Source organism: Orcinus orca, chromosome 1, assembly GCF_937001465.1.
Source record: "Orcinus orca chromosome 1, mOrcOrc1.1, whole genome shotgun sequence".
In the NCBI taxonomy this organism is placed as follows: Eukaryota; Metazoa; Chordata; class Mammalia; order Artiodactyla; family Delphinidae; genus Orcinus; species Orcinus orca.
The window spans coordinates 112,080,911-112,097,586 of record NC_064559.1 but is presented as its reverse complement, the minus strand read 5'-3'; the positions used below and the strand labels follow the sequence as shown (position 1 = coordinate 112,097,586).

At 34.0% G+C, this 16,676-nt stretch overlaps 1 protein-coding gene across 7 annotated transcripts in view; it reads right to left on the bottom strand.

Moving 5' to 3' along the window:
* Positions 1-16,676, bottom strand: part of TRIM33 (tripartite motif containing 33) — a 140,975-nt gene that overhangs the window by 34,539 nt on the left and 89,760 nt on the right. For all 7 annotated transcript variants that reach the window (XM_004263214.4, XM_004263215.4, XM_033435967.2 and 4 more), the window contains exons 5-7: positions 5,120-5,236; positions 2,528-2,642; positions 305-451 (exon numbers count right to left, since the gene is read on the bottom strand). In XM_004263214.4, coding sequence (XP_004263262.1) covers positions 305-451; positions 2,528-2,642; positions 5,120-5,236 — 379 coding nt within the window. The remainder of the gene's footprint in view (positions 1-304; positions 452-2,527; positions 2,643-5,119; positions 5,237-16,676) is intronic.

Sequence of the window (16,676 nt, the reverse complement as noted above, 5' to 3'; positions counted from 1 at the left end):
TGATAAACTACATTATACTACTAGGTATCTCCAAAACCTATGATTGACTCAAGACTTACTGTATGATTCCATTTATATGAAATTCTAGAAAATGAGAGAAATGAGACTAATGGTTGCCTAAGGCCAGGGATAGAGAAAAATAAGAAAACTTTTGTGGGTGATGGAAATTTTCTGTATTTTGAGGTGATGGTGATAACTTTTACTAAAATTCAAAATCTATACTTTAAACAGATGCAGTTCACTGAATGTAAATAATATCTTAATAAAGTCAATTTAAAGAAAAATAAGATACTATGTGTCTCACCAGTCGCTTGCTGTACAGTAGTGCCGTGCTGCTACCACTAGCAATTGCCCAGTTTGTAAAGTTCATAACATGCTTCACCTGCCGGGAAAGGCCTGTGATGTCATTCTGTTGCTGTAGTAACTTCATCTGTCTTTCTTTTGTAACATTCTGAAACAGAACAAGAGGTTCACTTTAGAATTCTGTATAAAAAAATCAACTCATAATTTCTATTGCCAGTGAACACAATACCTGTATTTCTTTTTTAAAATGGGATAACTTAATAAGCTCCTCATTATTTAATGAGTCTATGATCAAGGAAAAAGTCACTAACAAAAGTGGGACCAAAACTTAGTTCTATAGTCCAAAATAGACATTCCACATACAGAAATTAATGTTAGTGATATCTCCCCTTTCCTTCAGAAGATGAAGAGCCTTTGTTAAAAACAGTGTTTATTAGGCTAATCTAATATATAGAGCCTATGACATATGAGCTGACCTTTAGAAATAATTTTATGTAATCTTAACACACTTCTCAGGCCAAAGAAAATTTTGTGGTGCATGGCATGAGGCTGAAGTTAAAATCTGTTATTTTCAACATGTAAGGCAAAAGGAGAAAGATGAATTCCAGAGCTCTAAGAGTAGAACTAGGGAAGCTTCTTATATGACAAAAGTTCATAAAGAACAAGGGAGTAAGTGAGGGTGGAAGGAAAGACCAATTTGAGGAAAGTGCTGCAAAGGAAAAATAAACTGCTTTCTGGGAACAAAAATTCCCAGAAGGGACAGGTGATGTCCTATGTCCTTTGACATTCAGCATACTGTACAACTTGCCTCTTCGTTCTTAACCACTTTCTTACAAAAATGACTCAACTGGGTTTACTGAACAATTTTTTCCCTAAGGAAATAAGTTACTCATTTTATAATGTAAATCAATGGATAAAAAGATTGAAATGACAGAAGTTTCATTTACAACTTCCCTGGAAATCATCCCTTTTATAAAGCTTATAGGAAAACCTCTATCTTACAAAGTTTAGAAACACAGTGCGCTAGAAAACATCTACTGCTTAAATCATTAGTATGTTAGAAATATGTGGCAGATTTATCAGTAGGTATTTGTGTATATTTTAGCATTAAGAGGTATCTTTTTAATTCAAAAGTTCTTGAAATGGTTTCAGAACATTACTTTAGACTTATAATTAAAATGTATTTACTGTAAGTTAAAAGGTATCAAAAATAATTGCTTGCTCACGCTCTCCATTTACAAGGTCCTTCTGAAAACAAAAATCTATTAGGCTTAACTGCAACTCAGCTGGATATACAACAGTCGCAAGAGACCTCAAAATTTAACAATATGTGTGAGAGTATTTTTAATTTCACAATTGTGTCTCAACGGCAAGATGTATTTCAAAGGACAGAAATTCAGAAATAATTCTCTGTTGACATTTATTTTATTTATATGTAACTGTGTCTAGTATTTCAACAATTTTCTATGAAGGAATGGAACAGAAAAAAATCTACTATGAAAAATTTGAGGTTAATAGTAATTAAAAGTTAAATAATCAAATATTCATGTAATTTAAATTGTTACTATTCAATGGTGCTTTAAACATAACCCGGTATCATCTAAGCCAACTTAAAAGCACAAAATTTTGAGAACCAGCCAACTATGATCAGTAGAGTCTTTGACTAGAACTTAATTTAGATTTCACAAATTGACTGGATTCTCATCTAGAAATTTACATTCACATATTACAATATACAACACAAAGACCTAATATAACAAAATTATGAGTAAATTTAAAGTTTAAGTTTCAAAATGAGCAGCATTTTTAGCAAAACTATGGAACATTTAAAAAATAAAGTGAAGAACACACATGAGTCAGTAAGACTCCCAATATACATTCATATGTAAAAGTTAAATTGAGGACCTATCTTGTGGGGAGGAGAAGAGGGAATGTGGCAGGTCAGCTTTGTCTTCATTTATATCACATTTTAGTAATAATTCTTTCATTCCTAAGAGAACAACACTATCTCCTAACCGATACATCTAAAGTGTTAAATTGGGCTGCAAAGTAACTAACTTGAAAAAGGCCTATTTTCCAACAAAAAACACACAAAAAAATTTTTTTAATTGACTTTACTTTCATACCCACCCCCAACCAATCTAAAAGAGCTTTCAATAAACATTAAAAAACAGCTAAAGAGCAAGAGAAGCAGTTTTTGTTTTATTTTGGCTTTGAACCATACCTCTAGCTGCTGTAACAGAGATTTTCCTTTCTTATTAATTTCATTGATAAGGGTGAAAATGGCCACTTTAATTTCCTGTTCTACTCGTTTGTTAGTCTCATTTACTTCTTTTATCCTGAATAAGAGAAATGCATCATTAGGTTATAGACTTATCCTATGTCTCTGAATTACCAACTGTTACAGAAATTCATCCAAGTGGGCACTTAACCGAGTAACTAAAATTTAACCTTTGTCAAATGTACAACTTATGTTTTGGCAGACCTGACCACTCAATTTGGTCCAAACAAGTTATGTATGTAGACAAAGAATGGATTAAATATTTATTAATTTTAAATTAAGTTCATAAAGGACAGTTTATTAATCTAGATGGCAATCTCCTTTAGTTTCTATGACGTGAATGTGATAAACAACTGACATCAGTGATTGCTGGTTAGTGTCAAATATGGCACATTGTTCTTGAGAAGCATTAAGATTAAACAGAACCAATGTGCAAAAAAAAATGTTGCAACCAATACTACTATTATCTTTTGAAACAAGAGGAAGCTTAGACGCATTTAGTTTCACTGAAACTACTTCAAATGTGAATTCAGATATACCCCTTCCATAGGTTCTTCTCAAAATGATACTGTATACGGTTAAGGGAATAAAACATTTTCATTCCTTTTTAAAAAACAGCTGTTAGATGTTTTAGAAACAGGTATAAGCTCCCATGTAGTTATGAAAGTTTTGGTTGTAAATATGAAATAGCCAATACCTTGCTATTTATAAAATAGGAAGAGAAGAATTCTACTAATATAAATACATAAAATGTTAACAAACAATCATAAGATGGTAACTTTAAACTTTTATATATTCTACTTCTGTACAAACTATAACTGACACTTTCAACTGCTAAAACTGCCTTTCATTTACCAAATTCAAATTTGAATAACTTGAATACACCGGGTCAAAAATGTAGTTTTCTCTCCTTTGTACTTCAGGCACTGATTTAAAAATTTTATTCAATTTTGTCCTTATCTTATTAAAATGAGTGGAAGACATTTTTAAAAATGAGAATGCTGATCACTAGTGGTAAGAACACATGAGCTTAAAATGATTAAGCCAAAGGTTGAAACCATTAAGCATGCTGAAAGCAAACTCCCCTGAATTTAAGCATGCTTAAATATATGCTCAATTGTGAAGGCAGCAAAAAAAATGAATGTACATTAAAAAATGGAGAAAGGTCATCGAAGAATCTAACAGGAGAAGTATAGACATTTTATTACTTTAATACTTTTTTTTTTTTTTTAAGCTTTCTGGAGATGAAGTAATCTCCCCAACCCTACGCAATCTTGTAAACTTCACTTCTCTACACAGATTCAGGAACATATATACAAAATATACGTATAAAAATATGGGATTGCCATATGAATTATCTCACTATCCTTTCTCTGGAAAGGACATCCATCTGTAATTTATGAGAAGACAGTTATCCTCTCTAATATCATCTATAATATATCAGCAATATAAAAAACATCCTGACATATCCACGAGAACTAACCATGACTACTGAATATCTATATATTTATATTATCTACAACCTCTGAGGAGCCTTTATTTTCCTTTGGTATCACTTTTTAAGATGAAAGTTATAAATTCTTACTAATATCTAATGTACTATTTTATAATGTATCAATAATATACAATGTACTATTCATTCATCTTCAATACTTTTTGAGTATTTATTATGTGTCATTTTAAATCATCATAAATTAATTTTAGTATTCTGAAAGTCTCAATATTTGTGAATCTGAAGAATAAACACATATCAACCCTATTCATACCTCTAGGAACATATGGGTTTTAATTATGCCAGCTCCAAGTGTTTGTCTTTAAGGACTCCTTTAAGAGTACTAATCTTCTTAACCTACTCACTATGGAACTTAGTCCCACTTTGTGGCATGAAGGATCTTAGTTCCCCAACCAGGGATTGAACCCGTGCCCCCTGAAGTGGAAGCATGCAGTCTTAACCACTGGACAGCCAGGGAAGTCCCAGTCCCCCTTGCTTTATCAATAAATTTAGTTTATTGAGAAATGAACGAAAATAGGATTTTTAAAAACTGACAGTGTTATTGATAAAAATAACAACAGCTACAATTTGAGCATTTACTATATGCCAGAAACTGTGTTCTCATAATAATACCACTAAGATAAGTACTGTTTTTAATGTTTGTTTTACATATGGAAAATTAATTTGTCCACCACCGTTCATACTCTCTCCTGTCTTCCACACAGTCTCCAGTTAAAATTTTATAATTCAACTCTCTACACATTAATTGGTTTTTCTACATTTAACTAAGGCTGACAAAGACTAGAGCCATATTAATTATAAAAGTCAAAGATGTATCCTAAAAGAGTATTCAAAATTTGAAGCAATTAAATTATCTTTAATTAACAATTATCATAATCCAAACTCAAACATACCATTTACCCCTCCAAAACAATGTTTTCTATATATGCTTAATATAATATAGAAGGAAAACAATTTAAACTGGACCCATCGTGTTTAATAATCCTTAAACTGAAATTATAGTTTTAAGGAAAGATACTTACCTATTCTGCACCTGAGTAGCTGCAAAATGAACATAATTCTTCTTCTCAAGAAGCTTAGCCAGTAGATTCTCAATTGCACCTTTCTGGTTTTGAAAAGCTTCTTCTAAAAATTGATACCTTTAAAACAAAAACAAAAATTACGTTTAAAAGGGAAAATTTACTATTTGCAAATGAAAAACTGCTGCATGAGTCAATCTTGAAACCTTACTTAAATGATCAACACTCTATGCTGGCCACACACCCTCTATGTTACCAGAAACTTTTAACTACCAATCCCCTTTCCCTCTTAACCTGACACTGTGAAGGCACTATTAAGACAAAAAAAATTACTCAAAACTGTTCAAGTGCTCTTAAATTAGAGTTTTGATTCAGGATTGCATTTTTATAAAAACCTAAATACTGGTGTAAGCTGTATACACTTTAAATCATAAAATACAACCACATTATACAAAATACTTTCAAAGGTGGGAAAACCACCCACAGTTCCAACAACATAAAATCACTGCTACTATTGTAATATCTAGTTCCTTAGTCTTTTCAGTCACAATGTATGTGCAACTCTGCATTTGACTTTATTCTTTATCTTGTTGTTGCAATCACCCTTGAAATAATTTTTCAGTTCTAGACTGTAAATATTGTCAAACTTTTCCAAAAGAGTTATATCAATTAAAAATATGACCAACACCAGAGTTTTATTTTAACTTTGTCAACAGAGTGGTATATGTTAAGATTTGCTAATATTATAATAGTGAAAATTTGACAGTACAAGACTACAGTTCTTTGTTTGCTAGGAAGGCAGAATGGTTTTCTTTGCTAGTTTTGTTACCTCTGTGTAAATTGCTCATTAAGTCAACAAGTATTTTAGGGTTTCTTCTATACGCTAGGGATACATGGGTAAAATAAAATCCATTATTGTTTATATTTTCATAATAAATAGGCACAAATATGAAATGATACTACACTGTGAAATGAGCTATACTGGAGGCGTACATAGTCTGCAATAAGAACACAGTGTCTATGATGAAAGAAATCAAAGACAATACAAAGAGATGGAGAGATATACCACGACTATACACCCAAAACAACCTACAGATTCAATGTGATCCCTATCAAATTAGCAATGGCATTTTTCACAGAACTAGAACAAAAATTTTTTACAATTTGTATGAAAACACAAAAGACCCCGAAGAGCAAAAGCAATCTTGAGAAAGAAAAACAGAGCTGGAGAAATCAGGCTCCCTGACTTCAGACTATACTACAAAGCTACAGTAATCAAGACAGTATGGTACTGGCACAAAAACAGAAATATAGATCAATGGAACAGGATAGAAAGCCCAGAGATAAACCCATGCACATATGGTCACCTTACTTTTGATAAAGGACGCAGGAGTATACAATGGAGAAAAGACAGTCTCTTCAATAAGTGGTACTGGAAAACTGGACAGCTACATGTAAAAGAATGAAATTAGAACATTCCCTAACACCATACACAAAAATAAACCCAAAATGGATTAAAGACCTAAATTTAAGACCAGACATTATAAAACTCTTAAAGGAAAACATAGGCAGAACACTCTATGACATAAATCACAGCAAGATCCTTTTTGACCCACCTCCTAGAGAAATGGACATAAAAACAAAAATAAACAAATGGGATCTAATGAAACTTCAGAGCTTTTGCACAGCAAAGGAAACCATAAACAAGATGAAAAAACAACCCTCAGAATAGAATAAAATATTTTCAAATGAAGCAACTGACAAAGGATTAATCTCCAGAATATATAAGCAGCTCATGCATCTCAGTATCAAAAAAACGAACAACCCAATCCAAAAATGGGCAGAAGACCTAAATAGACATTTCTCCAAGGAAGACATAGATTGCCAACAAACACATGAAAAGATGCTTAACATCACCAATCATTAGAGAAATGCAAATTAACACCACAATGAGGTATCACCTCACACAGGTCAGAATGGCCATCACCAAAAAATCTACAAATGATAAATGCTGGAGAGGGTGTGGAAAAAAGGGAACCCTCCTGCACCGTTGGTGGGAATGTAAATGGATACAGCCACTATGGAGAACAGTATGGAGATTCCTTAAACAACTAAAAACAGAACTACCATATGACCCAGCAATCCCACTACTGGGCATATACCCTGAGAAAACCATAATTCAAAAAGAGTCATGTACCACAATGTTCATTACAGCCCTATTTACAATAGTCAGGACATGGAAGTAACCTAAGTGTCCATCAACAGATGAATGGATAAAGAAGATGTGGCACATATATACAATGGAATATTACTCAGCCATAAAAAGGAATGAAATTGAGTTATTTGTAGTGAGGTGGATGGACCCAGAGTCTGTCATACAGAGTGAAGTAAGTCAGAAAGAGAAAAACAAATACCGTATGCTAACGCATATATATGGAATCTAGAAAAATGATACTGATGATCCTAGGGGCAGGAGAGGAATAAAGATGCAAACGTAGAGAAGGGACTTGAGGACACAGAGACGGGGAAGGGTAAGCTGGAACGAAGTGAGAGAGTGGCATGGGCATATATACACTACCAAATGTAAAACAGATAGCTAGTGGGAAGCAGCCACATTAACACAGGGAGATCAGCTTGGCGCTTTGTGACAACCTAGAGGGGTGGGATAGGGAGGTTGGGAGGGAGGCTCAAGAGGCAGGGGATATGGAGATATATGTATACATATAGCTGATTCACTTTGTTGTACAGCAGAAACTAACACAACACTGTAAAGCAATTATACGCCAATAAAGATGTATTAAAAAAAAAGAACACAGTGTCTAAATCTGCCTCAACACCAAGGAATGCTTCACAGAGAAGTCAGAACAGAATTATCCTATGCTAACTGCAGAGGCATATTTGGAGAACAGCAAATACTTCAACATACCTAGAGAAAGCCGTGCAAAGATCAGAATGTGAGACAATAATAAAATCCAGAACCAGATTGTGAAGAGCTGGGTATACCATGCTAATTTTTGGATTTTTGTTTTTCAGTAATAGGAAACCCTTGAAGAATTCCAACCAAGATGTAATAATCAGACTTACATTCCAGGAAAATCATCAGACAGAAATATAAAAGATCTGAAGAAGAGAGATGGGGAAGACTAGCTAGAACTCTAAGACAGTAGCTCAGATGAGCTATCAGGCTATGGTACTAATTGGTATAGCTGAATAAACAAACTTGAACAATGGACTCTGTCACAGAGATCAGCATCTTTGGTGATTTGAAAGTTTAACTGGAGCCATATAAAGTAACATCCATGGTATAACCTAAAAACTGAATGCCTAGCTAAGGCAGAGTCAAGAAAAGATCACCGGAAATGAGAAGTTCAAGGTACTGACAAAGTTATCATTGTCTATGTGGACACAAATCATTAAAGTAAAAGCAGAAATTGAGATGAAGAGGAAGGCTATAAGCATCTAGATGTTTGGGCCTTCAGTGAAGGTCTCAGTTAAGGTAAATATAGGAGGAAAGGCTATGAAGTTGTTAACAAAAGGAAAGTCTGCTAAATGGAGGGGATCAAGAAGTAAAAGAAAAATTGAGAGAATTAGAAGGCAAAGTTTAGAGCAACAGGGGGATTGCTGTTATAGAGAACAGCTGGCTAATGAGGATTTTATTTTGTGTACTAAGAATTTTTTATTGTAGTAAAATACACATAACAAAACAAATCATTTTACGTTTTTAAGAATATTTTTAAAGCAAAAAAAACTGTCTACAATGTAAAGTCTAGCACATTATAACTTGTATGATATATTAATTAAACAGCACAAAAGCATGTGAGTATTTTAATTTAAAAGGCTTTTAAAAGAGGTTCTGCTGTTACATAGGTGAGCAAAGACTATTCCTTCATTGAAGAAACACTGAAGGAACAACATTTTATTTATTTCCTATACCATAATTTCTCTGTGTCCACAATGAAATACTTTGTTTAAATCTGTACAGATGAAGCAGGAATATGAGATTACCATGCTAACCCTTTTAACATAAGCTTTACATTGTGAGGAAGAAAAGATCTTCTGACCCAGAGTTTAATTATGTCTGCAAATAAGAAGGCATTTGGCAGAAAGTTCAACTAGTATCATAACTCACAAAATTTTAATTCACAAAATTTAACCCTGCACAATTTTCTTTTCTCAACTCAAAATAAATGTTTCAGAATCCTGTTTCTAGAAATGTCTTGTTGTATTCATATGAACAAGTAGCAAGCAAACACACCATGATACACCTAGGTGAAATTATGTGTCTGTCCTTTCCTCCCCTCATACAGGAGTTGACATCTGCACTGGATGTTAAAGGATGAGTAAGAGCTTTCTAGGTAAACAAACTTGGGAGGAAGGTAAGAGCTTTCACTGGGGGAAAAAATCTGAATGTACAAAAGTACACAGTTCTGAGGCCACCTGTCATTTTCAGGGCTAAGGAAAAGAAGACAAAGCTGGAAGAGACGGGGAGGTACAAATGTTAAAGAGCACTGTACATTTTGCTGAAGTTGGACTCAGATAATAAATAATAGTGAACCATCAAGAGATTGATAAAACAGTGACAATCAGGCTTGTTTCTTTTCACTTGAATAAACTTCAACTGTATTATTAGAAGAAAGATACTAACTAGAGCTTAAAAAACAAAAGAACAATATGGAAGTAGTTTTGGCTACAAGCTACTTCTGATTCTCTTAGCTAAAAGAATAAACTAACACTGAATTTTCTTTTTTGAACTGATCAAAGTAATAGTTGAAATACTTCAGAAATGGGGGGAAAGAATAACCAATAAATGGATTAAGCATAAATTTCTTAAGATGTAAATATATCAAGGAATTTCTTAGATTTTAATCCTGCATATGAAGCAGTGATTCTTAACACGGAAGTCTTAGCCACACTGAGCTATTTTCAGTATTTCAAAATGTCTCGGTAAAAATTATGCACGCCCATGATTTACTTATGATGGGCCTTATAAGTAAGACTTTCTGTGCTTCTGGCTAGAATTATAGAAACCCAGGATAATATACATACCACTGATTATCATGTTTTGGAGAGAATCATGCTTATATGTGTGTGTGTGTGTGTGTGTGTATAATTTATTGAGAAATAAATTATTATTTAATGCAGTTTGCTAAGAAGTTTTTGAAGAGAGGGCTCTCATAAGTATGGGAAATGAATAAAAGGATTTTTTTTTCCAGGTTGAAAATCACTTAGCTATTAACTGCAAACTGTAACTTTTAAATGCACATTTAGAGTCTTATTAGGTTCTGAGTTGTACAAGGATGCTACTCTATTTGCCAAGTAATTGCAGTATTATTCTTAGTAACTGTCAGAGTGTTTAACAATTGATAAGATTTTACTCTGGCACTTCTAGGGAAATATATTATCTTAGTTTGTATCCAAATTGACTATCTAGGGAAACATTTTTTAAAGCTGATATGTAGTAATTCTGACTCAGTTTCTTTCTTAATTCAGTTATTCCATAAAATTTCATAAATACGAATTACATAAAATTTCAAGCATATAATAAACTACAGATTCAACCTCACTGAACATATCCACTTGCAAAGAGCATCCATTTATAGCCAATTTGTCAATATACCCACCTACTCTATCGTCAAGATTACTCTTAAAAAATTCCGAACATCATATTTTATCTCAGTATTTATCAATCTAGAAATGACAACAATTAGCCTGTTTTGAGAACTTACTCTGTTTTCAGGCACTTTGTGAAGTATCTGACATGGATTCTCTCATTAAATCTTTAGAAAGACTTAATGACTAGGTACTATTATTGTCTGCACAGTAATAGATGACTTGGACAACTTTCTGTGTCTCAGTTCTTCAGAAAAATGTGTAATATTCATCGCATTTATCTTACAGGACTATTCCAAAAATTAAATTGATCAAAACAACACAAAGCACTTAATCAACATAGTACTTTGCTCACTAAAGCACAGTAAGAGCTTAAAGCCAGTTATCACCACTATTTTTGGCAATAATTTTAAATGATTTGCACTGTTAAAATAAAAAACTTCAATCCTTCAACAACAACAAAAAACTTACAATGTATATAAAGACCTCATAAAAGTGTTTTTGAGAATTTTTAAATGAGGCTATCTATGTTCCTCATTCAAGACAATATATGTAAGGGAGATGATTATGCCATAAAAGTTCAGCAAGAGCTGCAGAGAGCACACACTCTGAGCAACCATGATGAGAACCAAAAGGGTAGAAATCTCAAGAAAGCTTCAGGAAGATATCAGGATTCTCACATAAATAGAACAAGAAACAAAAGCCAACTTTAATTAAATCTCAAAAGGAACACAGTGACATCAACTGATGTTTCAGTTACTTAAGACTTCATTAGTAGAACAGGCTGCTACTTTATATTGCTGCCTTTCTTCAAATTCACTAATCTTTTCTTCTGTAACATCTAATCTGCTATTAATCCCACCTGAAATCAAACAGAGAAAAAAACTGGGGGAGGGGACAAAAGAGGAACAGTGAGTTTTAGGACAACTGTAATAACACTAATATATGTATGAGTGGCATCCCCAAATGGGAAGGGAGAGGGAACAGGGAAAAAATATTGGAAGAAATTATAACAATGGAGTAAAATTTCCCAAATTTGATGAAAACTATAAAACCTATATAGATCTAAGAAGCTCAACATCCTCCAAGCACAGGAAACATTAAAAAAATTACACAATGGTATATTATTTCCAAACTGCTTAAAGCCAATAATAAAGAAAAAAAAATTTGTAAGTTCCTAGAGGGAAAAAGATACATTAGAACAGAGGAATAAAGACAGAACAGTAGACTTCTCAATGGAAACAATGCAAGCCACAATAGAGTAGAGCAACATCTTTAAAGTACTGAAAGAAAACTGTCAGCCTAGAATTGGTTACACAGCAAAAACAGCTTTCATATATGAAGGTGAAACTTTTGGGGATGATAAATATGTTCATTATTTTGATTATGATGATGGTTTCACATAACTATGCCACCGTAAGGCAGAGATCTAAAGGAGCTATAAGCTTAATGTAAGGATGTAATAAGAGTAACCTGCTCCTCTACCAATTCTACAGGACTAAAAGAAAGTTACAATAATGCTGTGGAAGAGGAGAGGGAAGAACCCTTAGAAGTAGCTGTCATAAAGCACCCGATGTGGATTTTTAGACAAAGTGCACATCATCTGGTTGTCTGAAACAACTTCATTCTGGATATTTAATGGTCCCAACCTGGCAGTGCTTGTATGCACTGGCAAAAGGAAATTCAAACCTTTACTGAAGAAAGCATCATAATTCTAGACAAAGTATGTGCATAAATAATTTTCAAGGAAAATGAGAAGTTCATAGTTTAAAATAGCCATATATATATAAAGAAACAAAGCACCCTGAGCAACAGAAAAACAAAGAGAAAGAAAAGACCCACTAACAAAAGCAAAATATCTCTACTTACTATATTTAAGGAATGAAACACAAGCTACAACTATTTTTAAATGGGGGTAAAGAATACAGAGGACTTCTAACTTTTTTGGGCAACTCCCTGTGAATCTCAAAACAAAACAAAAAAATCTCATATCTCAAAATATAATTTTTTTAAAGGGGGAGTAACAGATTTAAATTTTTTTAAGTGTAATGAATGGATTTTAATGGAAGCTTAACATAACTAAAGAGAATATTCATAAACTGAGACTGTTCAAAAGAAAACGCCTGTTTTACATTTAGAGCTAAAAAAAAAAAAAAAGGGAAATACGTAAGTTAAGAGACATGAATGGTATAAGGGAGTCTAACATACAGATGTTAGAGTTCCAGAAGGAAAGACAAGAACACAACAGATGCATTACTTGGTGAGATTACTGATTGAAAGACACAGTCCAAAGACTGAGAAAACCAAATCAAAAGAGGTAATCCTAAAAAGCAGTCAGAAAATGAAGACAGGTTACCTTCAAAAGAATAACAGGTAGAATGTTTGCTGAACTCTTAAGGGCAAAAAGGCAATGTACTTGTACAACCAATGTGCTAATAACAACAAAAAATAATTGACAACCTATACATAAAATGCTATAAAAAGCAAAAATGTATTTCAAAAAATGAAAGCAAAATGGAGATGTTTTTAGACACACTAAAACAAAATTCACTGCCAGGGGACGTTTAGTGAAGATTCTAAAAATAATAAACTTCAGGCAAGGAAGATGAATCAAGGTAGAAGGTCTGAGAAGGTGGAAGGAAAAAAACAGAAAGCGGGGAAAAAAGTGAAATAAATCTGTGAAACACTATATTGTACACCTTTAACTTACACAATATTGTACATCAACTATACTTCAATTAAAAAACAATTTTAAAGAGTAAAAAAAAGTGAAGTAAATCTAAAACACTATATAAAATCAGTAATAGTGTATTCAACAGGGGTAAGAAAACAGGAAATTAAAATACATTATAATTACAAGGAGAGTAAAGGAGAGGAATAAAGTTTTAAAAAATTTTTTAATTGAGGTACAGTTGATGTACAATATTTTGTTTCAGGTGTACAACACAGTGATTCACAATTTTCAAAGGTTATATTCCATTTAGTTATTATAAAATATTGGTTATACTCCCTGTGTTGTACAACATATCCTTGTAGCTTATTTCTTATATACCTAGTAGTTTGTGCCTCTTAATCCCCTATGCCTAATTACCTCTCCCCACTTCCCTCTTCTCATCTCACTGATAACCACTAGTTTGTTCTCTATACCTGTGAGTCTGTTTCTTTTTCGTTATATTCACTGGTCTGTTTTAATTTTTAGATTCCACATATAAGTGATATCATACAGTATTTTGTCTTTCTCTGTTTGACCTACTTCACTTAGCATAATACCCTCCAAGTCTATCCACGTTGTTGAAAATCGCAAAATTTCATTCTTTTTTATGGCTGAGTAATACTCCTGTGTGTGTGTGTGCGCGCGCGCGCGCACACACACACACACACACACACATTATATCCTCTTTTTCCATTCATCTGTTGATGGACACTTAGGTTGCTTCCATATCTCTAGCAATTGTAAATAATGCTGCTATGAATGCTGGGGTGCATGTATCTTTCCAAATTAGTGTTTCCATTTTCTTCAGATATATTCCCAGAAGTAGAACTGCTGTATCATATGGTAGTTCTATTTTTAGTTTTTTTGAGGAATCTCCATACTGTTTTCCAAAGTGGCTGCAGCAATTTACATGTCCACTAACAGTGTTAAGAGGGCTCCCTTTTCTCCACATGCTCACCAACATTTATTATTTGTGGTCTTTTTGGTAATAGCCATTCTGACAGGTGCGAGGTGATATCTTATTATGGTCTTGATTTGCATTTCTCTAATGATTAACGATGTTGAGCATCTTTTCATGTGCCTGTTGGTCATCTGTATGTCCTCTTTGGAAAAATGTCTATTCAGGTCTTCTGCCCATTTTTTAATCAGGCTGCTTTTTCTTTTTTTTTTTTGATGTTGAGTGGTATGAGCTGTTTATATATTTTGGACATTAACCCCTTATTGGTCATATCACTTGCAAATATTTTCTTCCATTCAAGAGGTTGTCCTTTTGTTTTGTTGATGGTTTCCTTCGCTGTGTAAAAGCTTTTAAATTTAATTAGGTCCCATTTGTTTATTTTTGCTTTTGTTTCCTCTGCCTTAGGAGACAGACCCAAAGAAATACTGCTACAGTTTACAACAAAGAGTGTTCTGCCTATGTTTTGTTCTAGGAGTTCTATGGTTTTTGGTCTTACATTTAGGTCTTTAATCCATTTTGAGTTTATTTTTGTACATGGTGTTACAGAATGTTCTAATTTCATTCCTTTACATGTAGCTGTCCAGTTTTCCCAGCACCACTTACTAAAGAGACTGTCTTTTCTCCACTGTATATTCTTGCCTGCTTTGTCGTATTAACTGACCATAAGTGTGTGGGTTGATTTCTGGGCTCGTCATTCTGTTCCATTGATCTGTGTCCGTTTTTGTGCTGCTTTGATTACTATAGCTTTGTAGTACACTCTGCAGTCAGGGAGTGTGATACCTCCAGCTCTGTTCTTTCTCAAGATTGCTTTGGCTATTCAAGGTCTTTTGTGTTTCCCTACAATTTTTAAAATTGTTTGTTCGAGTTAACTCTGTGGAAATTAGCTTTGGTATTTTGATAGGGGTCACACTGAATCTCTAGAGTACCTTGGGAAGTATGGTCATTTTAACAATACTGACTCTTCCAATCCATGAACACAGTATACCTTTCCACCTGTTTGTATCCTCTTCAATTTCTTTCACCAGTGCCTTATAGCAGGGGTCAGTCCCCAACTGGGCCGCACAGCAGGAGGTGAGTGGCAGGCAGTGAGCAAAGCTTCATCTGTATTTACATCCACTCCCCATGGCTCACATTACCACCTGAGCTCCACCTCCTGACAGATCAGCAGCAGCATTAGATTCTCACAGGAGTACGAACCCTACTGTGAACTACACACGTGAGGGATGTAGGCTGCCCACTCCTTTTGAGAATCTAATGCCTGATGATCAAAGGTGGGGCTGAGGTGGTGATGCTAGCACTCGGGAGTGGCTACAAATACAGATTATCATTAGCAGAGAGGTGTGACTGCACAGAGGCCATAATAAATCAATTGCTTGCAGACTCATATCAAAACCCTATCAGTGAGTGGCAAGCGGCAAGTTGCATCTTAAAGGGTAGACTGGACATAAGCAATACACTTCGGGTGTCACTGTCTCCCATCACCCCCACCCCCATATGGGACCATCTAGTTGCAGGAAAACAAGCTCAGAGCTCCCACTGATTCTGCATTATGGTGAGTTGTATAATTACTTCATCATATATTACAATGTAATAATAATAGAAATAAAGTGCACAATAAATGTAATGGGCTTGAATCACCCCCAAACCCACCCCCGGCCCAGGTTCGAGGAAAATTGTCTACCACAAAACTGGTCCCTGGTGCCAAAAAGGTTGGGGACTGCTGCCTTATAGCACGGGCCTTTTATCTCCTTAGTAGGCTTATCTCTAAATATTTTATTCTTTTTAATGCGATTATAAATGGGATTGTTTCCATAATTTCCCTTTCTGATAGTTCATCGTTAGTGTAGAGAAATGCAACAGATTTCTGATATTAATTTTGTACCCTGCAACTTTACTGAACTCACTGATGGGCTCTAGTAGTTTTTTGGTGGGGAACGAAGTTTTAAAGTGGTCTGAAATTATTAGGCAGTGGGTGATCATATTAAGTACAGACTTTGATAAGTAACAATTAAGAGAAAAAAACAGTATAAATAACTTTGGAGCTAGTAAAATGGGGGGAATGGAATTATGAAAAATACTTAGCCAATCCAAAAGAAGAAAGAAAAAGGAAAAATAAAGTGGGAAGGAAAATAAGAAATGATGAAATGGTAGATTTAAATGAAACTATAAGTACAGTTGATCCTTGAACAATGCAGGGGTTAATCTGCATATAACTTACAGTCAGCACTCCCAATTCAGGGTACCTCTGCATGCAGGGATTCAACCAACCAGACTGTGCA